This window comes from Dunckerocampus dactyliophorus, chromosome 16, assembly GCF_027744805.1.
Source record: "Dunckerocampus dactyliophorus isolate RoL2022-P2 chromosome 16, RoL_Ddac_1.1, whole genome shotgun sequence".
Taxonomy (NCBI): Eukaryota; Metazoa; Chordata; class Actinopteri; order Syngnathiformes; family Syngnathidae; genus Dunckerocampus; species Dunckerocampus dactyliophorus.
The window spans coordinates 21,747,808-21,773,830 of record NC_072834.1 but is presented as its reverse complement, the minus strand read 5'-3'; the positions used below and the strand labels follow the sequence as shown (position 1 = coordinate 21,773,830).

The 26,023-nt window shown below is 39.0% G+C and overlaps 1 protein-coding gene across 4 annotated transcripts in view; it reads left to right on the top strand.

Moving 5' to 3' along the window:
- Window positions 1-639: 639 nt before the first annotated feature.
- The window catches only part of LOC129168962 (flotillin-2a), a 34,946-nt gene continuing 9,562 nt past the window's right edge, over window positions 640-26,023 (top strand). Inside the window, exons 1-5 of one of the 4 annotated variants that reach the window (XM_054754845.1) lie at window positions 640-833; window positions 13,248-13,329; window positions 16,460-16,550; window positions 21,172-21,295; window positions 23,803-23,921. In XM_054754845.1, coding sequence (XP_054610820.1) covers window positions 785-833; window positions 13,248-13,329; window positions 16,460-16,550; window positions 21,172-21,295; window positions 23,803-23,921 — 465 coding nt within the window. In that variant the 5' untranslated portion in view covers window positions 640-784. The other 3 variants (XM_054754844.1, XM_054754846.1, XM_054754847.1) reach the window with 3 other exon arrangements.

Sequence of the window (26,023 nt, the reverse complement as noted above, 5' to 3'; positions counted from 1 at the left end):
GTTATTATTTTTCCTCATAATATTACAACATTATTATCGTAAAATTGAAACTTTTTCTTGTTTTTCTATTAATATTTTCACTTTATTCTTGTAAAAATTACTGTTGTTGTTATCGGTTTTTTTTTTACTTTTCTTGTTAAATTGCAATTTTAGAATGTGCCGCGGGCCAATAAAGGAACCACTGCCCTATGTTGAAGATTTACAGTGAAGGAAAAATGACAGAAATGTTTTTTTTTCTACATTTGGAATCGTTTATTTATCATTCTCACTCCAGAACATAAACAAGCGAACTGTGAAAATGTTGCATAGTAATTGTGCACACTGATAGTTGCCCACTAATTGTGCATGCAATATATAAGAAAGCCCAAATTTACTTATGTAAATTTTGCGGTTTTCCATCCAAAAGACCTATCTCCCACCCCCATTTCACTATTATATCATATCCTTTGCTTTTTGGGCAATTTGCCTGGAGGGAGGGATCGTCAAGAAAGCTACAAAAATAATGTCAAGTTGTGGTATCACAACAAACATGGTCGAAAACAATAAAAGCCGACACTCCGTATCATAAAAGCAAACCGCTGTAGTAAATACCGATTTTTACTTTGAAAGCCCCAAGCGGAAGTGGTGTGGCTTTCCTGCTTGGAGGAGAAAATCGATACGGGTGTGACTGGAAGCTGCTGCTACGCGGATGTTGTGAAGAAATAATTGCGAGTCGTTGGTGGGGAACGGGGAAAACATATTAGCGTCTTTTTTTAATCGAATATCTTTTTAAACACCTTTTAAAATGGGAAACTGCCACACCGTTGGACCAAACGAGGCCCTTGTGGTTTCAGGTAACGACACAAAACTCGCATTTGGTGGGTTTGTTTCCCTCCGAGCCTCCGCGGCCTCTGCCTGCTTCACTGAGCGCCATGAAGGGATTTAAGAGGCGGGCCTTGGGGGGCGTTCTCCTTGCCTTCACTCGATGAATTACTCTTTATATCCTTTAAAAACACTTCACCAACACACTTAACACATATACAATACATATATGTTTCTACTTTTAACAAGCTGACATAAAAAACAAGTTTCTTCCACAATTACTGTTAAGTATAACATATTTGCTTTACACCGTCCTATCATATTCCACTGTAAAAACCTAAATGTAATATAAAATAGTGTGCATTACTTGTGATTGTGATGGTGGTTTCTTGTCCTGTTTGTAAGGTTAAGTGTAGGTTGTAAACAGGCTGATTGTGACAGTTTGCTTGTATTTGAGGCTCAACATGGTGGCTCCTCGTTGCGGAGGGAGTACAGCTGAATAAATTAGATTACATGGGAGAGGCCCTTAAAGACCTCCTGGTTCTGGTCTGGTTGCCAGTGCAACAAGACAGAATTTGTGACTATCAGCTGATGTTGTATTTCAAGGACGACAAACAAGGCAGTGTGTATTCTGCAAATGTTTTGGAACTGCAGTTGTTATTGACACAGTGCATGCGGTGCAGACATCTGAGGTCAAACACACATGAAGAAAAATGATTTCACTGGAAATAATCAAACTTTGGCTATCATAAAATTTGTATTAATTGTTGTTGTAATTTGGGCTTGTTATTGTAGTGCATGTAAAGTTTGGGGGTATACGGCGAAGCGAGTTTAGTGGGTTAGCGAGCTGTGTTGAGCTTAAGGCCGGACTTGTGTGTTCGGCGAAGGTAGCTTGCTTTTAAAGCAGCTCTATCACCATGCTAACTTGGGCTAAACTCATAATGTCCAGGCTTTCAGCTTCAAATCAGCTATGAAAGTGTCACTGTTTCACTGTTAACTAATTCGGAGATGGTGTCACCATTTATGGAGAAAAAATGTAAAAAAGAGCATTCCTATGTGAGGGAATACGCTAGGTATGCTCACACGAGCGCCAGGAATAAAATGGAATATGAAATATTAATAATTAGGCCAAGTTAGCAGCTGTAAACGTCACGGTAGTCCTTGCGTGAGTACTCACGTCAATACTGCCATCTAGCGGTCACAACGAGATACAACAAGAAGACACACTGCAAAGATGAAAAAAAAAAAAGTTTTTGCTCCAATTAATTTATTTTTTAAATGGATGAGTGTTAAAATTTCAAAGTTGTGCAATGTCGAGCGTTGGTAAATGAAAAGACTAGTAGGGTGTAGTTAGTAGAATAAATCAGTGTTATCTTGCCCGTTACATGCTCGGGACGGTGTTGCTTTTTGGAGTCATAGTGTTTTGAGAACTCCTCATAATGCTCCATAATAATTCCGTACTTATTATTTGTAAAATACGCTGGCTGGGATCGCTCCACTTTTCAGTGCAAGTAGAATGATATCACCTCAAACGCCCCCTTTCATGTGAACACGCACTTTGCACAAAATAGAAAACCCGACTTGACAAAGTAAGTGGATAACCACCGTCGCTGGACCAATTAAGTTATGTTAGGTTTTGTCGTGTTGCATCTTGAGCACAAAGCCCGGGTTTGTGGAGTCGCTTTTCGCCGTATACCCCCATAATGACAGTTTTAAAAATATATTATTATTGATGTTATTATTAGACTCCTCATTGTTCTGTGCTGCCTTAAATAAACTCATGTTTATGCAGCCAAGTGCAAGTCGGGCAGGAGTGCGATCTATTTGTGGTGGGTTTGCATCATCATCTAATTTGCATAACTGGCCATGACGCATGCGCGTGTAAAAGTAATTGATGCTGTAGGAGAGAGGAATAACGCTGTGGGGGAGACAAAATGTGACTAGAAAAATATGAAAAGCAAAACAAAAGAGGAACTTTCTTCCGTCGCTCGTCTGTGCTTCTAGGTGGGGAGTGGCCCACAGCAACACCCGCTGCTCTCTGAGAGGAGCGAGTTTCCAAAAGACTAGAAAATGTCGCTAGTTGCGTTTTTGAAAAAGAGTACCTAGAGGGGGTCTGAATACTCGCTAAATATAGTGGCCCCCCTGCAACGACTCCTTATTCTATGGCAGACCAGGTGCGTGTGAGGTAGTACAGTATGTTAAGAAGCGGAGTTAGGATGCACACCGCCACCTACTGGTCGAAGATTGCCCTAGTAAAACTTGACAACAGAACGACCGTAATTGTGGTAACAAGTGATTGTACATGAAGGGGGCACCGATCCACGTTTTCACTTCCGATGCGATACCTGATACTGCCACCTACTGTATGGAGTTGGAAGGACAAGCTGCATTCACAGACAGTCCCATTATAATGTGCTTATCAGGTAGCGCCAAATCTATTTGTGGCGGTCCAAATGTGTTTGTGTCGGGCCACCAAACTGCTGGAGGTTCTGACAACAACTACTGCAATTTTGATGCTTTGATCCAGGGGTGTCCAAGCTTTTCCCAGTGAGGGCCACATTGTGAAAAATCAAAGGATGCAATGGCCGCTTTGATATTTTTTTAAGCAAAATATGCTTAAGAAGTTGTACTGTATACGTTTCAAGAAAAAACTGCATCTCAGCATTGTGATATAAGAAGCGCTTATTATTAGTTTGAACTTCTCTCTTTGCTCTGTTTTCCATTTTTGCTTTAGTTTTTGTTTTCCCAAATATTTCAAATTTCTTCTTAAATAATCTTTGGAATTTAAAAAAATAATATTATTACCTTATTCTCATAATATAACTTTTCCCCCAACCTAATTTTCCAAAAATTAGAACTTAATTTTATTTTGGTTTGTCTCCCATAATATGACAACTTTTTTTTGTTTAATTATTATTATTATTATTATTGTTATTCTTATTTATAGTTATTATTTTTTAGGAAATTTTGTCTTTAATATTTTTCCTCATAATATTATGAGTTTATTCTCGTAAAGTTGTGACTTTTTTCCTCATAAGACTGCAATTTTTTTATCTTAATATTTTGATTTAATTCATAAAATTCCATTTGTTTATTTATTTATAAATAATATAAATGTATTCATTTATAAATAATACAAATAATCTTTGCAAATGTTTTTTTTTTAATATTATGACTTTATTCCCATAATATAACTTTTTCACCAACCTAATTTTCCAAAAATTACACAAAAAAATAAATGCAACTTTTTTCTCTTAATATTTTGACTTTATTCTCATAAAAGTACATCTGTTTTTTTTCTTTCTGCTGTTTTTTTCCCAACTCTTTCAGCTTTCTTCTTGTAAACTTTCTTCTCGTAATTCTAACTTTATTCCTATCATATTTTGACTTTATTCTCGTAACATCATAACTTTTTCCGTTTTGTTTTGTCTCATAATGATACGACTTAAAAATTATTTTTCTTTTTCTTTAATATTTAAAAAAAACCCCAACTAAAATAACGTTATTTTTTCTCATATGCAACGTTCACCTTTTTTTCCTCGTAATATTTTGACTTTATTCTTGTAAAAAAAAAAAAAATACTGTTTTGATTTTTCCATTTTTGCTGTTGTTTTTTTTTTTTAGTTTTCTTGTCAAATTAAATTTTTAGAATGTGCAGTGGGCCAAAAAAACAAAAAAAACAGCCGCAGGCCACAAATGTCCCCCGGGCCTCACTTTGGACACCCGTGCTTTAATCAAAGGTAATTATATTCAAGGGGAACAAATCTAATGAAAGGGCCAACTGCATATTTGGATTCCACTATGACAGCAGTTGGCTTTTTGAAGACACGTATACAAGTTTGTAATCTGCACTGCACAATAATTTACACAATAAGACATTTAACCGCATTCACCAAAATGCCACTTCTTCGTCGTCTTTGCAATGTGGGCTGCATTTAGGCATAAGGAAGCTTGCTGCTTCTAAAAGGCCCAATGTTGACCCGCTAAATCCGCTTAATTGTTCTTACAAATCACACTGAACCTTCGACAAGGTCTGATCCTTGCTTTTGTTTGAAAAATCTGTTTGCACACATGTTTATACTTGTGATTTGGCTGTGTTCTGAGCTTTTGTTTTTTTCACCAGCGAACCAGCTCAACCATTTTCCTCACACAAAAATCACACTTGATAAAGGTCAACAGAAACTGCTTTGGGGTTTTTGGTGAAGACAGTGCTAACCACACAGAGGAACAGAGTTGAGTGGGTGTAAGCTGTGCGTCGTGAGACCCAGCTTGCCTGCTCCACTGTGTGGAGATTTACTTGGATCAACTTTGGAATTTACTTTTTTGGCATGCTGTGTAAAGCACTGTATTATATATCAGGTTTATTTGTATGTTAAAAGAAACGAGTTGCCCTGTCATGCCAAAGCTGAGAACGTGTGTAGATTGGTATTCATTTACTTAAACAACCCCCACCCCCGTTGGTAGAATGCCGTCAGGAATGCCAGTTATGCCAGCGGTAAGAAGACTGGAGCATGAATAGTGTGCAGCTCAGTGCATCTCTAAAGGTTCTCACGCAGGTTGGCATTGGCAGTAGCATAAAGCATGTGGTACCCGCATCCTTGTCATAGAAATACCACAGGAACTACAGCACATCCCCAAAAACATCCACAGCAGACTTCTGTTTTACAGTTCTGGTGAAAAATGCAATTTAGCGTCAACATGAATGACAGTCTTTTACACAATAAAACAAGATGTGGCAAACAGTACTCTTATTTTGAAAGCCGGAAGTGTGTGGTGTGTGTTGAGAATGTCAATGGAGGGTTAAGACGAGTGGGGTGCAGGAATAAACGTGCCTCTCGTCTTTTTAACTCAGAACCTGCACGTTGTCAGCGGGCATTGTTAAAACGCTCGCTTAGATTTAAGCGGTAAAACACAACGTGGTGTAAACACGGCTCATCCGGCCCGAGTCCAACAAACACAGCCGCAGTAGTGCGCGCTGCCAAACTAAGCTAACGCTGCTAGCTTCCATTCCCGCTCCGTAAGAGAGGCATTTCAAAGTTTTTTCGCCGCCGTTTTGACATGTTAAGTTCATGAGGGTTGTGATAGTGTTTGTGATGAGTTTCCGCCACGATTGAGCGGTCCGCCAAGGAAGTACTTCCCCACACGAACATTTCCTTTCCTCATGATGATAACATTTCATCTCGCGTTTAACGGTAAATTCCGTTTTTATTGGCCAATTCCATAATTCATTAACGCGGAAATCATAGAGCCCTAAGAAAACACCCACTTACGTCCACCGCCTTTCTCGACAAAAAACTTTCAGTTAATTTCTAGAAAAATATCAATCTATTTATGCATATGCTGTATACTGTATGCTAATATACTGTCGTCCGTCGCAATATCACGTTGTTTCAGAAATTAATTAATAAATGATGGCTGTTTGGTGGTAGATTATGGTCTTTTATTAGTCAAAACGTGATTTTTTTCATGGGAATTTCTGGCTGCACCCCTGCTGATAAGAAAAAAGGAACCATACCACCGGTGAAACTTCCAGAGGATGAGACGCCTTCTTTAAGGAGGTTTTGGATGCATGAGTACATTGTTGGAGCACTAGCAGGACTTCCCGGCACGTGAGGAAACACTCTGCGAACACGGTGTCTTCCACCACTGAGAAAGGCTGGTCATCTCGTCCGATGAATTCAATTATTTTCCGGGTTATTTGCTCACACACACACACACACACACACACACACACACGCGCATATCTGGGCGCCATACTACGTCAAGGGTTTCTTCTTCAAATGCCGTATTAAATTAAGGCTCATTAACATGCTACCCCCGCAAGATAGTTTTCGTGGCATGTGTTGGCTGTTAAGTTCCACATGGCAGAATTTATTGAGAATTATTGCAGTTTTACATGCGGAAAATGCAACAAAATACATGTCAATGATGTATTAAAACATTTAACTTGACTTTTACGTTTACTGAAGGATAGAAGACACAGTGATGAGTGGTGGAAGGAGGGAACGGAACTTGCTTTGTCCGACGCTACCTTCTTACTTTGCGATTAGTTATTTCTTGAATTCAATAGTGTTTCTCACCTTTAGCTAAGTTCTGGCGCTTGCAACTTTGTTTGCAGCCGTCCTACAAAAAACACGCAGATTGCTGACTGAGAACACTCAGAAATAAGCTGTGCGCTTGAATACCACATCACAGGAGAAAGGAGACAAATACAGTTGTTCCTCGTTCTGTGTGCGTTCTACGAACAAATAAACCACCCTCACACACATAATAAAGATGATTAGGTTTCTCTGGCCGTAATCTGTCTATAGTGTCCCAACTCTAAAAGAACCACTATCTTTTCTTCACAGAGACAGGGTTACCAATGCGTGGATGCTGTGTTTGGCTGTACGATAACCAAGACAGTGTACGAAAACCGAGACATTTGTTCCAGTCATTTTTTTGTAGTCAAGACATCCACCAAAATTACTGCAGCAGCTCTGTTAGATCATTATGATGGAGTATTAGGCCTACATTGGAAAAAAAATTCGAAGATTTTGAGAATAAAGTCGTAAATTTCCAGGGAAAAAAGGAGTAAATTTATGACAGCTATGAAAAGGGGGGACTTGTGAGACCTTTGGCCTTGGGCATGTGGAGGGGGCGGGGTAAGGAAGGCGGAAGTGAGAAGGGCTAGACATACCCAACTGCTCTGTTTTGCTGCCACTTTATAAATAAAAGCTAGCCTGAGGGCAAGAGTAAAGTTTCCTTCCTTCCTGAAGAGCTATACTCTAGTTTCCCTCTGACACGTATGACATGATGACACATAATATTACGACGTTATTCTCATAAATTGCGATTTTTTTTCTCTTGAATTTATGACTTTATTCTTGTAAACTTATGATCCTTTTCCAGTAATTTTATGACTTTATTCTCGTAATATTATGACTTTTTTTCTTAAATGTACGACTTTGTTCTTGTAAATTTACGACTTTATTCAAGTAAATTTACAACTTTATTCTCGAAATCTCAAGATTTTTTTTTTTTTTCAATGTGGCCCTAACACTCCGTCGTAGATAAGCGTATCAAGACATAAGAATCAAAATAAAAAAATGCAGGAAAACATGTCAGGTTAAAAAGTTCAACTATTATTGCTGTCACTTTGCTCTAAGAGATACAATAAATGGTTACAACCCTGTCAATGGACATATTAAACAGCTCATTTGTGTTGGCGTAAATGTAAAGCATGTTGTGTGCCTTTGCCCGTAAATATAGCTGGACCCCTCCCCCTCCCTTTTTTTTTCTGTCAGTTAACGTGACAGCTGGGAATGCGGCCCTAACCGCTGGAAAGGAACCAGACTCAGAGGTCCGTGTATTGTTGCTCAACTCAACTGACACACAAACTGTGGCTGTCATTACTGCAAAGCCGTGCTGTTTGGACTGGGACACATGGCTTTGAAATATAAGGTTGCGTCCTGCAAGTAAACTCATCCTACAACCGTGGTGGCTAGTAAACTCACCCAAAACGTGCTTTGCAACACTAAACTGAAGCTACAGTTAAGAAGTGGAAGTGTTTCTTAGGTCGTGACTAAATGGATTTTTGTTTTGACACAATGGTAAACTCATAAGGCTGCTCGCTGTACTAGTGTAACGTCACATGAGCAAATGTTGCGACATCAGAGTTTAATAACGGAGACCTGCATGGTTCAAAATGGTAAAAAATGAATAGTCGAATACAGTGGGCCCTTGGTTAGCGTCATTCATTTGTTCCATAAGGTCCGACTCTAACCAAAACGGACGCTAACCAAATCAACTTTTCCCTAAACCCTAACCCTAAAAAATAATGTGAATCCAATTAATCAGTTCCAGGAAGCCAAAAATGTGAACATACAGTAAAATAAAATGTGAACATACAGTAAAATAAGTTTTTATACTTTTGCAATTATAGTCTTACATGCATAAAACAATTCGAAATGCATATAAATACACGTAATATAAAGGGATAAATGAAAATTTAAGGTTACTTTTACCTTCATTGAAGACGTGACAGTTCCCAAAGACACGATGTGGCCGCAAGATCAAGCACCACCACCACCTTCCAGTTTTGCTATGAGCTATGTTTTAAATTCAATAGTGTTTAGTAGGGTTGTAACGATACGTTTTAATAACGACTCGATTCGTATCACGATTCGTGGTTGCCGGTACGATTCAAGGACGATATTGCTTTGAACGATTCAGTAACTTTACATTGATTCAGTAACGTTTTAGGCAAAAATTCAACTAGTCTGACTGAAATAAATACCTGGATACTGCACAGTGCAGGTGAAGATTCCTAGATTCACATTGGTTATTGTAAGGGAATCAGGTATAAATTAATTATGGATATAAACAAACAAGTAAACAACAATTAATGGCAAATGCATTCACATTTTATTTGAATCAAGTGCAACCAACACTTCAGGTTGAATTAACAATGAATGAATTAACAGGTTGAATTAAATCAAGTCTGTCATTAATTCTGTCTGACCTACATGACTTGAACTTTAATTTGATACCTCAGTCACTTCTCTACCCCAAGTGTGAAAGAAGTTAGAGCAAATTTCATATCCGGAAATAGTGCCTTTGGTTCCCATTTAACATTGAGTCAAGACAAAAGCTGTGATCGACCCACGGACCTTGGCAAGTACAACCGTAGTTCAAAATATATAATAGCTTAGGCTAAGACATTTGTTTTAAAAGTCAACAGAGTAGCCATTGATTTATTTTTTTTTGATAATCAAAAAGTCCAGGGAAGAAAATCAAGTGTCATTTCATGTAGGCCTCACTGCACACTCCACACTACAAATTGCACGTACACAGTAATTCCAGGGCAAAATTAACGTACTTCACACCATCAGATTTTAACAAAATGTCATCTGCAGATAGATATTAAAGTGAATTTATATCCTACATACCTTTTATCTTGTCCTGAAGCCCCGATCCATGAGTTTGAAAGGCGTAAAATTGGACTTTTTAAAAAATTGGACAATTTCGATGCGACTCAGTGTGGATCAACGCTATATAAATATAAGGTATTTAAGTATAAATCCAGTATAACTACGATGTAGTTGGATCATAGGAATATAAATTGATGTATTGATTGTGTTTAGTGTTCAATAGTGTTTTTCACCTCAATAACCAAAGTCAAAGAAAATTGCAAGTTCCAGCATTTTGACAAAGAAGGTGAGAAACAGTATTGAATTCAAGAAGTAACTCATGGCAAAACAGAAAGGTGGTGGGTGGTTAATCTTGCTGCCACATCATGGTTTTTGGGAACGGTCACATCTAAAAATGATGGTAAAACTATAATTATAAAACTAATAAAACAGGTTTTGTGTTAACAATTTTGAGAGCCAACCGCTGATGACATCATAGACGGGCGACAGAATATAACTGACGTTCGATACCAGTTGCCATTTTGTTAGCTAGCTCATCGACTGCTAACAACGGTTTGTGATATTAAAAATATATACAGCGTTACCACGCTACATCCCGGTACACCTTTCGCGGATTCGCTGTTTTGCGGGTTTTTTTAAGTGCATGGTTTTTTTTGTGTGTGTTCGTCTTTTTTGTGTGCATTGTGTTTTGCGTTCTTGTGGTGTTAGAGTGATGTATCGGTGCTTTGTTGTATGTGTGGAGAGGGAGTTGTATACTCATGTGAGAGTTGAAGACGTGTGAAGCTCCACCTCATCTCAGTATGTGTTCATGTGCCTGTACGAGCATTTTAGGAACCCACAGTAGAGCTACAATAGCCGGCTAAATATAGAATACACTAGGTCCCCAACTTACGAACACAGTTCCAGACGACCGTTCTTATGTTGAATCGTTCTTAAGTAGGGGAAAAGGTAATATTACCAATGATATAGGTACTACATGTGTGTGTATACATATACAGTATATGCGTATGTATGTAAATATGAGTTTAGATGCAGTAGTAATAAACGAGGATAATTAATGAAAAAAACAATAATAAAATTGATATAATACGTAATGATAAATGTTATTTACCTTTGAAGAGAAGTGGTCGAGCATACGTCGTTACTTGTGGTGGAGGAGGAGGAGGAGGAGGAGCTATTGAAAAAAAGGACAAATGGTCGTCGTGGTTAGACTCTTCTAAAAGAGGTAGTGTTCTGTGGGTGGTGTAGAATTAAGCAGGCCTATTTACTCTTCATAAACTTTAATCACACGCTCTGTCCGGGTTGTATCATTTAGCTTTCCATTTAGCTTTATCTCCCCAGCGTCTAACTCTTCCTGTGTTGTTCCCATTAGCTCAAACGCTGCCTCTGTTGGTCCCATTAGCAGTGTCACAGTGCCCTCTACTGGTCAAGCATGTACAGTAGCAGTATAAATACTGATTGAGCGACTACAAGGCAAAATAAAGTAAAATATAGACCAGTCGGCTTGTGTTCGTATCCACGAATGTTTGCTAGTCGGGTGTTCGTAAGTTGGGGAGTGTGTATATACACTCGACGCCCCTACAACGTAAATAATCCGTTCCGAGAACCTTCATGTTATAGGGATTTTATGTTATGCGAAGCGTAAAATACATGTAAATAGCCTAATCCGTTCCAAGATCTTCTCAAACTCACCCATTTTGGTCCTTCAAAATATTCAAAGTCCACCAAATATGGTGGGAAAATATAAGAAAACAGCATTAACACAGTAGAGTAACATTCCAATATAAAATAAGGCAATAAATAAGATAACTGTAAATGAATAAAACTGAAAAACAAAAACAATCTTACCGTTCACCAGACATCTTGATCAGGAGCGCGCAAGTGGAGGCAGGAGGGGGAGCGGGAGGAGACTGTCTATCACACACAAACACAAGCGCTGGATACGTCAGCCAATGAGATGAGAGCGTAGGCGGTGCCCTGATCATCAGCTAATGAGATGAGAGCGTAGGCGGTGTTCCGATAATCAGCCAATGAGATGAGAGCAAAGGCGGTGCTCCGATAATCAGCCATTGAGAGCATGAAGCGTCGGAATTTGTGGATAACTTCCTGCTTCGTTTCGATCGACAACTTTTCCCTTTTTTCTTATCACTTACACTTGGTTTAAGGCCCATGACCACAGTCATTTTAACACAAAGAAAAGTAAAGAAATTAAGAAGAGATTTCAGTGTGTGCAAACTAGTTTAAGGGCGACTACGATGAGGAAGGAAGCTCACACACAAACATGGACGCACTGGATAAGTCAGCCAATGAGATAAGAGCGTAGGCGGTGCCCCGATAATCAGCCAATGAGATGAGAGCGTAGGCGGTGCCCCGATAATAAGCCAATGAGAGCGTAAGCGTCAGAAGGTGTCACCAAGTGTACTCTGTTAGCCTCTGTCGCTTGCACCGACTTGACGCTTTATGTTATATGGAATTCCTTACGTAATACGATGCAAAAACTTGACATAAATTTTTTACGTTCAGTGGAATTTACGTAAAAAGGAGGTTTACGTTATGCGAGGTACTACTGTATATATAGAGTATAGGCTAAGGGAGAATGAGGCACGGACAGAGGAGTCAATAAGCGTGAGTCACTTGATAATTTTTGGTGTCCAACCTTGTAGATTGATCGTTAAAATTAAAACAAAATTTAAACTTTGAGAGTATTTAAACGAGAAAAGTGAATAAAGTGTATTGTGAGGGGTTTTACAACCTTAAAACATATATAATTGTCAACAAAGTTGGGAACCTATCCCCCGCGATAAACAAGGGGACACTATTAAGAACACAGTTGGACCCACGTAGCGCATTAACAACACGACCAGACTTGCGTCATTTTGTACACTAACCTGAGAATGAATGCAAAAAGGGCAAAATGGTGGCGCACATTTTGGCACTAACCGAAAAACGTGCTAACCAGGGCGGACGCTAATCGAGGTTCCATTGTAGGCTACTTTGTTGTGACTTGTGGCTGTGTTGTGCCACATGTCATCAAACCGATTAGAACACACCAGGCCACAAAGCAAATCAAAGTTCCAAAGAGAACTTTGTGTTTGCATATATTCCATGGTTACCAGTGATTGCTGGTAAACGTTGAGGCTTTCCTCTGAGCTTTGGTGCTTCAGTGATGTCATCAAACGGACTAAAGCACAGGTTGCCAGTACTGACGCACAGAAAAACTCGCCAATGCTCTCCTTACAAGACAGCATTGTTCAACAGCTTGGTGGTTATATACACAAGTTAGCACCAAAATAAGCTGTCAAAGCAGTGACAGCCACCAATCTGTTTCGAACCAACAGCACGCGTATGACCCTTCCAATGCAGTTGGTCACATGATACTTGCAAAAGTATCCGAAGCAATAATTCGAAGCAGTGTGATTCAGCTAGTCTTGACACAAGCTCCGAGGCTTCGGGTTCATTTTACCATGGCTAATTTATTCCTGTGTGAACATGGCTTTGTGAAACATGAATCTTATCTCTTCTGTTGTTTCCAAGGTGGCTGCTGTGGCTCAGATCAGAAGACGTATGTTGTGGGAGGCTGGGCGTGGGCCTGGTGGCTCATTTCTGACATCCAGAGGTAAGCTATGGCCGCATGTTATTACACACACAAACAAAGGGGGCAATACTTTTTCAGCAGTCGTTTAATAAACAGAAGGTGTTAACAAATCTGCTTGTCTACGTAATTGTCTGTATACACGTCTTTTATTATCGATTTTGATCGCCATTGTCATCTGAGTGTACTAGTTGACAGGTACCAGTTTATCGGGTCATTATTTACTTCCATAGTCCAGTTTCTCATGTAATAATCATAGAAAGAAATAAGGTTTGCACAGCATTAGAATTTGGAAGGAAAGGGAAAAGGGGCTTTCTCTTTCCTGTCTTTGTGAAGGATAAACATTCTATTGTGGCTCATTATTAAAACGTGTTTATTCAAATGTGTAAACATCGCTGCTCACCATTGTTTCTGAGCTCGTGCGACCAGCCACAGTGATTACTCTGGAAAGATAAACACGTTTGTACCTTATGGTAAGATCAGGGTTGTGTTATATTCATCAAAGACAAAATGACAGGTCATGAAAGCAACTTCACATTTGGGTCCAGAGCTTTTGCAGCAAGTGAACAGTAAAGAAAACAACTGTCGACTTAATGTAATTTACTGTTAGCTGACTTGGACTAACCTGTACTGATATGAATGTGCTTGTGGAGTTTTTGCTTTGTTTATACTTAACCTGCTTCTGTGTGTGTGCGTGTGTTGTCGATCTCAGTTCTACTTTGCCCGCTTCAGGTTGCTCATTTCCAATTAACAACCACGCTTCTGTGTTGCTTGGAAACATAATGGTGGACCGAAGCAACAAAGTGAGGCTGATGCACGGACGAGGTTATAAATTCACCAGCCCCGCAGAGACACACTTGCTTTTCCATTAATCCTCACTCGCCCGGTCCTTCAGCGTTTGGGTCTTGTGCCCGCGTCTTCCTTCTTGGACGAATCAACAGGAGTCGAGTCGGGAGCACTTTCACTAAAAGCCCCGCGCAGTTAACTGTCGCTGGGCAGGGGAGGGTGGTGCGGTGTGTCTTCCCGCATGTGATGCAGCAATCATGTTAATGTCCAGGCCCATGACTCATTGATCCAGCTCTCCTGGAGCAGGGGAGGAGGGGCGGGGGTGCTGCCATTTACTAGAGAGTCTCCTCTTGCTGCAGTCTGCTTCTGAACAAAATCACTGATGGCGCCAAGTCGGTATTCGTTGGAAAAGGGGAGACCTGCTGTCTTTTTCCACAGAATGTCGCATACAGACCAATCAATTGGTGTTTTTATCTTATTTTGGAAAAAGGCTAAAAAATACCAACACTTGCGTATATTTAAAGCCAAAGCTTTTTGTTATTATTTGTATCAACATTTTGCTCTATTTTTTCAACTTTTGCACTTTTTTTTTTAAGTGTTTAATTTTATTTGTGCAACTTGCCGCGGGCCAATAAAAGAGTCGCTGGCCACACTTTGGACACCCGTGATGTAAATAAATCATCTTTGCTACTGCCAACATCAAAGATTTTTTTTTTTTTTTTTTTTTTTGTTTTCAGAGGACATTGTTGTTTAATTTGAATGTAAACTAAGAACAAGAATCCTGTCCTCTTTATACTTAAATCCATTGATCTGGATCCGTTCCTATGACTAGCGGCTAGGTCAGGGGTGTCCAAAGTGCGGCCCCAGTGCCAATTGCAGCCCGCAGCTGTTTTTTTTTTTTTTTATTGGCCTGTGGCACATTCTAAAAATGTAATTTAACAAGAAAACTACAAAAAAAAGCAAAAATGAAAAAAATCAGCAGTCATTTTACAAGAATAAAGTCTAGATATGAAGAGAAAAAAGCTGTAATTTAACGAGACAAAGTGGTCATTTTTAGAGAAAAACGTAATAGTACAAGGAAAAAATGAATGTAATTTTAGTAGCATAAAGTTCCAATATTGAAGAAAACTTCAAATTGTAATCTGACAAAACAACAAATAAAGTTGTAATTTTTGGGGCATTAGGTTGTGGAAAAATGTATAATGTTACGAGAATATCAAGATATTATGGGAATAAAATCGCAATTACGAGAATAAGGTTGAAATAGTTGGGGGAAAAAAACCCAAACAACACAAAAAATTTAAGAGAAAAAGAATCGTATTCTAACGAGAAAAAAGGTCGCAATTTTATGAGAATAAACCCGTAATAAGAGGGTAAATAATGCCATTTTAGTCTTTGAAATATATAATATTTACAAAATGTTATTTTTTTAAAGTTGTAATAAGAGAAACAAACAAACAAAACAAAATAAAAATTAAGTTGGGGAAAAAAGTTCTAATATAGCAATAAAATCATAATATTACAAATAGAACATTTATGGAGATTATGTAAGAAGAAAGTTGAAATATTTGGGGGAGGAAAAGACTGCAAAAATGAGGAAAAAAAGAGCAAAGACCAAAGTAGCTAACTAACAGTAGGCTTTTTCACCTTTATCACAAAGTTTTCTTCTTGAAACACATGTAACGTCTTAGCATATTGCTTTACAAAATATCAAAGTGGGCCTTGCATCACTTTTGAGTTGAGTTGAATTGAAATAGTAATATAAAAGAGAAAATTCCTCACGTTGAAATGGAAGGGGTGTTGCAAAGGAAGGAGAGACAAGCTTATTGGGAGGAGGAAGTCTAAATAAAGAGACCACCACCCTGCTTGGTTATCACTGTCCATTTCGTAGAAACAGATCCTTTTGCGGGTTCAAAGATGATGGTTGTGCTATTTGAGCGGCTCGGAGCGCGCGCGTCTGCCCCCTTTCTGAGCTTTTTAAAATGTATAAGTTCACTTCACTTTTCACTTTGGCTTTCCTTTTCTTTCACGCACCGCCATCAGAAGAGTCTGCCTCACGCTTGGGAGATGTAAGTTAGCCAAAACAACAAAAGGGACGTCCTATGGTATTAATAATTTACGTGAGTGCGTACGCAACCACGAAACGTCGCAAACGTCGTTTGCTGACGGAGACAAAAGAATGCGTATTTGAGCTGCGAGCGCACAGCCATGCAATAGTCTGTGGCTGAAGCAGGTCCAACCGGGGTTCAGGTTCTGCCTAATACCTCCACCCTCTTTTTTCTGATCTTGGTTACTGACATTCCTAACAGCTGTTGTCCAACTTACTGTTTTGCCTCTGCTATTCCGGCCTTCCTTCCTGTCTGCATAGAATGTCTCTGGAGGTTATGACCATCCTCTGTCGCTGTGAGAATATCGAAACCTCGGAGGGTGTTCCCCTGGATGTGACTGGGGTGGCCCAGGTAATGTATTTTCGAGAGACACCCCCTCCCTCCCCAACAACAACAACAAAAAAAAGCATTGGCTGGCGATCAAGACCAAAAGAAGACATGAGAACTGGCTCACCTAATAAGCTAAACTCTTGTTATATGTGTGTTTGTGTGGTGTCAAGCTAAACTCTGTTGTGTGTGTGTGTGTGTGTGTGTGTGTGTCTGCGTGTATCATCCTCATGGCTTCTCTCTTCGGTCGTCAAATGGGGGCAATCGGCTGTCACTAACCCGGCTTTGCTGTGACGCTTCACTCTGAGAAAAATATGGCAACAGATGACCCATAGGAATAGCTTCAACCAGACACTGGGAACGAATAAAAATTCAGAGCTGAACCAAATGTAAAGGTCTGTTTCGGGGATCTCCTTAAACTCCATTGTTAGTGCTCTGGAGTCCTTGGGTGAATGGTTTCACTTTGTCCTGTTTTTTTCCTTGTGTTCTGGCCCCTCCCTTCATTTGCTTCCCCTCGGAACATGCCTATTTTTATTTTTATATTTTTCCACATTCTTCACAGGATAACGCTTGAGATTATGACCCTGCAGCCCAAGTGTGAGGATGTAGAGACAGCGGAGGGTGTAGCTATTACGGTCACTGGGGTGGCTCAGGTAAATCACCACACTTGTTGTTTTTTGGGAATGCCAGTTCAGACTCCTCCCCTTTTCCCACGCATCCCCTGTAACTCCCCTTTCGTCTGGCATCACCCCATAATCACGTCAGAGCGGGTTTTCCTACAGAGGGCTCAAGTTGCATTACACACCTGCATTTGTTTAGCTAGCCTCCCAGATGTTGGGTCTGCATGTGTTTTTTTTTTTTTTTTTTTGTTGCCCTCACCCCTGTACAGAGGACAGTATGGATCTAGACAAATCAGTACTCAGACGGACAGGAACACTGTGTCCAAGGTTTACTGTGCTTCTTGATGAGACACAAGCTGAACAAGGTTTTACATATCTCCCTGCTTTTATTGATCCAGTGTTCTTCACTATCTGAAAGGTGTACTGAAGTGCCTTACCTGCACGTCTCCCTTCATTTTGCTCTGTTATTTTTTTTTAAATGGCACTCTGTTCCTCATTTACGAGTTAGACTTCTTAAAAGAGACGGTGTACTCCAGTGGTTCTCAACTGGTTTGGCTGCGGTAGCCGCCACCACCCCCTTCACGACAAGCCGCGGCCCAAATTGCGGAAATGTTTTCTACTGAAATTTCTTAAAAGACAGTGCAGTTTGAATTTGAGGTACAACCAACGGGTTCGGTGTTGTTTTCAGTTGCAGTGGCAGATTACTATCACTGCCCTGCTCAACTGAAAGACTGTGCAGATCATCCCTCCACCACGCCATTTGGCTTTGTGACACAACAGAGGGGGAGCGATATAAACAAACACAGGACTGGACTTATTACCTTATTATAAATAATTATTATGTATTATTTTTACTATTTATTATTATCATGTGTGATTGCACTACAAATTGGAAGTGAACCATTCCGTATTATTTATTTACAGTTTGTATTTATTCTTATTCCCCTAATATTAAGAGTTTTTTTCTTTAATATTTCAACTCTGATACTAATGACATGATTTTTTAAATTCATAATATTATGACTATTCTCGTAAAATTGTGACTTTTTCTTGTTAGAATATGACTTTCTTTTTCTAAATATTTTGACTTTATTCTCATAAAATTACAGGTGTTTTTTCCATTTCTGCTGTTTTTTTTAGTTTCCAACTATTTAAATTTTTTTCTTGTAGTTAAGACTTTATTCCATTTATTCTCGTAACATAACTTTTTCGCAGCCTAATTTCCCAAAAATGACAACTTTATTTGTTGTTTTGTTTTGATTTTTAAAAAAACTTAAGTCTCTTTTTTTTTTTGGTAATATTTCAACTTTATGCTACTAAAATAACGTTATTTTTCTTCATAATATTACGACGATATTCTCGTAAAGTTAAGGCTTTTCCTCATTAGATTAGAAGTTTTTTCTCTTAATATGATGACTTTGTTCTTGTAAAACTACTGCAGATTTTTCCATTTTTGCTGCTGCTGTTGGGTTTTTTTGTTGTTTTTTTTTAGTTTTCGTGTTAAATTATATTTTTAGAATGTGCTGCAAGCAAATAAAAAAGCAGCCACGTGCCGCAGAGGGCTCTCGGGACACCCCTGATTTAAATAAATGTGCTGGCTCGATGCCGATGCTTGCGATTATATATAATAATAATGTATGCACTAGCGATTAGCATTGGCAATTTTTTATGCTGATTTCAAACACCATTAAATAGACAACTTAGATTCACATGCCACCTAAACAGCTGACATATAACAAGCATATAATTACAGGCAAACGCTTTCTAACCCTCAACAAGAGACAGTCCTGACACATTGAACATATGAATGCCAGTAGACTGCTGACCAACACTGTTGGTCTTTTATGACAGCAGGTTTGAAATAGCACTGCATAGCATTGTCGCCTCCTATAGGAGTATTACTGGACATCCCGCACGTTGAAAAAAAAAAATCCCCTTCAGAATAAAAGTGCAACATTATTTTTGGGGTGACTCACTAGCTGAGAATCACTGGCGTAGCCAATATATATTTGTACTGTAAAACAGGGGCGTCAAACCCGTTTTCACCGTGGGCCACATCGCAGTTATGGTTATCCTCAGAAGGCCACTTGTATAATTCTATTTTAGAATTTCGTTAATAATTACTACATTCATTTTTCATTAATCATTTTAAATTGTATTTCACAACAAAAAATATAGTTTTCTGTCAATATTGACAACAAATACATTTAGCAAGAACGATAAAGATAAGAAAAAAAACAATTTAAGTTGTTTTTGTTAGTAATATTAATTTTGTTTTTACTTTAATACATTATTTTATTATTTTTTGTAAATGCAACTGTAAATGTTTATTAAATTATTGTAAAAATATGTTTTAAATATTACATTTGTTATATTAGTGTAAAAATATTTTTATATATACAATTTTTTACTTATTTAAATATATTTATATTAAGTTAAAAAAATTAAAATTACAGCATACACATAAAAATACAATAATATAAATATGATTTTACAATAGTATAAAAGTAAAATAATGAAAAATAAAGCTTTAAAAAAGTAAAGATAAAATAAATATTAATAACAAAATTACAATATATATACAAATATTTTTTTCAATAATATTAAAATAAGTGTCCTTTTTGACATGCACTATTTCAAGGCTTTCGCGGGCCACATGCAATGATATAGGGGGCCAAATCCGGCCCCTGTGCTCTAAAACAATTGGTGAGTAAAACCAAAGTCTACCCATTTAAAAACAATATGGCCGTTTTTGAGTCATTTGAACCAGACTTGTTTCAGTTGGAATCCGGCCAGCAACGCCTAAAATCTCCCAAATCCATCCGGAGCTCAGTTGAAGATCCAAGCAAGTAAACATATTTTTCGCGTTTAGCTTTTCACTTCGCACAGAAAGTAGCACACCAAGCCGCTGCAGGCAGTATTTCACCCGTCCATTTGGCCGTTAGTCACGTCACTTTTTCAGCCGCATACCTCGAGTGAGAGAGAATGAAAAGAGTTTCCTCATTATCAGTTGTATTAGTGTGTTTGTGCCAATGTTTCCTGTGTGTGTGTGTGTGTGTGTGTGTGTGTGTGTACGTCCTCCATGCACGCCGACAATGAGCCCACTGTTTGGAAGAAGCCCTCTCTCTTAACACACTTTCAACATGCCACTGTACTATTGGTCCACATCTCTCACGGCAACAGGGCTGGCGTGACCTTGAATTATTGGAGCCGTTGAGCCCGCCCACTTCCCTATCAAGGAAGCTACAGTACATGTTAGTGTGGATGACATTTTCTTTTTGTGTTTTTTTTTTTTTTCGTTTTGCATTGTTTTGGAGAGGAGGAAGGGTGATGTCAAATGAGGGGGGGGTTGGTCAGTTGGGAGTCAAGACTAATTTTTTCCACACGAGAGTTTATTTAAGGCTGAGCCCGCAGGACAGCCTGCTGTGTGCCTCTCCAGCTTGCACCCTTTTCAGTTTTTGAGACGGCTGAACATGGAATGACACCCCCCCAACCCCCACCCACCCACCCCTTTTACTTTGTGTGTCCTATCCTCATATGAGTGCATGTAACCGAACAAAAGAGTGTGACCGCTCGCCTAAGGACCCAGCGCACTTGTCTCTTTTTACAGCCCCAGTGGAGTACAGCATCACCCCCATCCTGTTTTTTCCATTTCTTTCATATAAGTGAGCTCTTACTGTCAATGATATCTCCCTTACTTTCTTTTTGTATGCATGGATAACTAGCATGGTACATTTAAAAAAAAAAAAAAAAAAATCCATAAAATGATGTTTGACGTGATATTCACCATGCACGAAGAAACCCTCTATTGAGCCAAGGGGACTAAATTGAACAAACTAAAGCCAGCAGCTGCTCCCATGAGGATGTTTCTGGTGTCAAGCTTTGTTATTTTTAAATAAGCAACACTTTTTTTAATACTATTTCATGTGTCAGGCTATGTATATGAATAAGAACGGCATCAGTGTCATGTGTTGGCCAGTGTGTGCTCCTGCTCAGCTGACAATGTTTGTCCACACCGACACCAGGTAAAGGTGATGACCGAAAATGAACTGCTGGGCTACGCCTGCGAGCAGTTTTTAGGGAAGTCCGTCATGGAGATCAAGAGCGTCATCCTGCAAACCCTTGAAGGTCACCTACGCGCCATCCTCGGTAGGTAGCTGCTTGCTTGTGACCCGTCCTTGTGTTTTGAGTCATTACCTGCTGGTAGCAGTTTTGCCAGAAAGCAGTGCACTCAAACAGTGTCGGAAGCTATCACATTACACAACAGCAAGCACAAAACAGGTTTTGTAGCGACATAAAAAGGGTGCTGTGTTTGATCAACAGGAAGGGAGGGCAACAGTAGAAAGTGTGACTGTCAAAAAATAAGGCATTAATGGCGCTAACTAATTTAGTCACTTAATTATGTTCACTTTTTTTGTGTAATTAACAAGTAAACCGCACTGGAGGCACAGTGTAGAATCCCCACAGAGTCTGATGCTTTTTTTTTTTTTTATTCCAACACCATATATGTACCTCCTCACTCACAAACATTCCAAACATCTCAACATCTGTGTCTGTGTGGTCTAAATAAACAGAAAAAAGAAAAACATGTAGCTATAGATAGAAATAAGTAGCTTTAATCAGAGAAAATAAGCCTATAATAATAATAATAAATAATTGAAGATAGTTTACCTTGTAGGTCATATTCTATAACAAGTGGATATTCTTATCAGCATTTAAGGAAAACGGCACTTTAAAAAAATTACCCATCATCCACAACTTTTATGTGAGACATGAACACACATCTTTTTTCTGTGCCTTCTAAATATATAAAAACAGCTAAAAGAGGCTGCTAAGAATGCATGTAATGGGAAGCACCTATTCCACCTATAAATCCTTCTGAAAAAACCCTCCAAAAACTGACAACAATGCTCCATTTACATAATGTGACCTGCATATTAACATTGTTACATTATTATTAACATTGTTATTATTATTATTAACATTGTTATTATTATTGTTAACATTACGCCCAAGAACTACTTTGCTGGCGTAGTGACACTTGGCCACACCACACCGGCTAGCTTCACCGCACACTTGCTCACAATGCCTCAGGCCACTAGCGAAAGGTAACACTACATTTTGTAGCTGCCGCTGTGTTTTTGTTTTTGACGCTAGGTGTAGCGTTCCTTTCGATGTTGCTATGTGAAATCAATGCACCCAGGATGGAAGTTCCGCTAATGCTTAAAATTACCAAAGTAGGGCAAAATACTGTAAGTACGACATGTTATCATGAATGTACCTGTTACTACATGCTCACAGCATGGATGTAAAACCAGAAAACCTTGTTGGAGGTTTTTGGAGGTGTTTTAATCGGAGGTATAGGTGTGTCCCATGATGCGATTTTTAGCTGTTTTTATATCTTTAGAAAGCACAGCAAGGTGAAGGAGGTTTCATATTAGGATTGTGGATGATGGGCAAAATTCATTAAAAGGTGCAGTTTTCCTTCAAGTGTGCTCGGAAATTCCAGAACATACGTGGTTAATTGGTTCCAGACTCGACTGCAATAAGTAAATTCTTCATAAATGGAATGTTTTTGTTTGTAGTTATGGCATAGAAAACCTGTTTACGATCTTCTAAATATGTTTTGTAAAATTATTTGAGCCGTCTGGACATGAAATAACACCCATATAGTCGTCATTACATTCATATAACCCAATATAGATGATACAAGCAGAGAAAACAAGCCATTTCAGACTGTTTACCTTGTAGAACAGAATTGATGGTGGACAGGAAGTGACATCAGGGTTCAGAGTTGAATTTTAGCTTGTTGTGGGCTATTGCCACAAAAGTAACCCGTGTTATTATAGTTACTATGTTATTATTATTGTGCCTGTAATCATTTTAGTGCATTTAGCCATTTGTATGTTTGAAAATGCTTAATTCTCGGCAAAAAATATGTACAATTTGCTTAAATATTTTTTGACTAATAATAAGCCGCAGTCAACCATGAAACAGCAACCATTTATTAATTCATGAATGTTTGCAATGTTTGTAGAGCAAAACATGCGAATTACGCGGTGTCTTTGAACGCAGCCCTTCATTGCACATAATAACACGGTTAAAATGTGATTCAAATGTTCTGCTGCTATTAAAGAGACTAGGCCATTTCATTTTCTATGCCGCTTATCCTCACGAGGCTGACTTTGGGCCAGAGGCAGGGTACACACTGGACTGGTCGCCGACCAATCGAAGGGCACGTGTAGACACTCACATTCATACCTGTGGACAATTTAGAGTCTCCAGTTAACCTAACATGCATATTTTTGGAATGAGGAAACCGCAGTACCCGGAGAAAACACACGAACTCACGGGGAGGACATGCAAACTCCACACAGAGATGCCCAAACGGAGATTGGAACCCAGATCTTCCCCATCTCCTGACTGTGTGGCCAACATGCTAACCACTGCGGTTCGCGCGACATTCAAACGTTGATCAATCATGATTAATTCGTTTGAAAAGTGATAATTAATCTGATTCAACCAAAGCTTGTTGCCTCAGGAAGCCGCCTCAAATTTGACTCAGCTGTATGTAATTGGGCTACAGATGGTGCTCTGTTAAAAACATGCTAATCATCAGTAGATACTGAAGCAAATACTTGCAATTTACATTCCAGGCACCTTGACTGTGGAGCAGATTTACCAAGACAGGGACAAGTTTGCCACGCTGGTCCGAGAGGTGGCAGCACCTGACGTCGGCCGCATGGGAATTGAGATCCTCAGCTTCACCATCAAGGTGTGAGACGTGGAAGACCCCCTTTAGTCATCCTCGCCTTTCGCATTTACATAGTCGTTTGACTAGACCAACATCTGCCAAGGCAAGTTGCAATGCTGGCAGGTACGTCACATGGTCTTGTGACAAGACTCCATGCTTAACCTGAGTAAGTGCTGCTGCTGGACGTAGGCTCAGCTGTTAACCTGATTGAGCATGGTGTCCGCTTCCACGTTTCCTCAGAGGGCTGCATACTGTTGAGATAGAAGGATGTGGGGGCCATTTTGGTATTTTTCATTGAAGACCCATGTAAATGCTAGGGAGTTATGTATATTTAAGGATAAAACAGCCTGCCATGTCAGCTTGGTGTCACTGATGACAAAGCGTGTTATTTGCATTATCGGTGTCAACATTTCATCTCTTTGTCACCACATTACACCTTTTTGCTTTTTTTTTTTCCTGTCATGTTTTTAAATACAGTGCTACCTCAGTTTTCGGTATTGATTTTTTCCAAAAGGGCCAATGAAAACTGAAAAGCAGGAAAACTGAGGAAATTTTTCCCATAGGAAATAATACACATTCTATAGAGAATAATTATAGCTTTATATGTGGAAAACAATGCAAAATTATTGTAAATGATGAATGGATGGGACTTTTGTTGATGCGGATTGAATTCAATAGTGTTTGTCATCTTCTTTATCAAATTGCTGGCACCAGCAACTTTCTTTGGCCCCATGGCGGTGTATTAAGGAGTTGCGCTCAAAAGAAATCCACAGACACTGGGGTGCTTTGTTTGGCACTTGATTTTGCTGAACGATACAGTGCCGGGCAAAAGCACTAGCTTGTTACGTGCAATAATACTGCACGAAAACTGAGACAGTGTACAAAATTTTGGTGAATTTTTTTGACAAAAACTGAATTATACGATAACTGAAGTTTGACTGTAGTTTTCTTGTATTTTTGGAATAAGCCGAGGGCCAATAAAACACAAGCTGCGAGAGCCGCAAATGGCCCCTGGGCCACGCTTTGGAAACCATTGCCATACCTATACAGTAGTTCCTGGTTTATCGCGGTTAATTGGTTCCACACCCGACCGTGATACGTGAATTTCCGCAAACTAGGATTCCTTATTTACAGGCTTCCTTATTTATAAATATATTTATTTATTAGGGATGTCCGGATATTGGCATAAAAATGTAATATCAGTCAATATTGGTATCGTTTTTTTGCCCTATAATGAAAGCCGATATAGCCCTTTAAGCGCCAAAGTCGCAAAACATTGCTGAATTTGCAGTTAACACTTGACACCAGGAGATGGCGGACATCTGTAACTTCAGTCTGAGCAACATTTGTGGGAGTTTTTATGCAAAGTTCAGGAGTTCATAGACGTTGAAGTCCCGTGTGCCTGCAGCTGCTGCAGCAGCCAGTCCGCTCGACATAACAGTCCACACGCAGCACATGGACTTGCTGGACCGTGTGCGGGGTGGCAGGACGTGATGGGTGATTGTCAAAACACCTCTTGCCCGATACTTTATTAATCCCCAAGAGAAATTCACATTTCCAGCAGCTCTGCAAAAATGTCATAATGAACTTAATCATTTAATCACAAAATAAAACAACCAAGGCAAGACATGAGCGATAAGAAAAATAAGAAAATAGAATAAGAATAATTAAATACAGAACAGATCACATCAAATTTGTAGTGCAATAATAAATAATAATACATAATAAGGTAATAAGTCCAGTCCAGTCCTTACACGTCCTTACACACATCGGTATTGGAAATTGAGAGTTGTACAATATCGGTATGTCAGTTATCGGCAAAAAAGCCAATATCGGACATCCCTAGTATTTATATACAATGTTTTTGGAATAAGAGCATAGAAAACCTGTTTCCAAACTTCTAAATACAGGATTTAACATTACTAGAGCCCTTTAGATGTCAAATAGCACCCCTAGAGTCGCCTTTACACTCGTATTACCCAATATAGTGGACGTAATGAGAGAAAATAAGACATATAAGGCATAAATAAAACATAACATGACTCATGTTAGGATTGACTTCCTTTTTGTTTCTTTTTTACTTCCGGTTTCTGTACGGTACCCCCTGTGGTGCCTATTGTCTC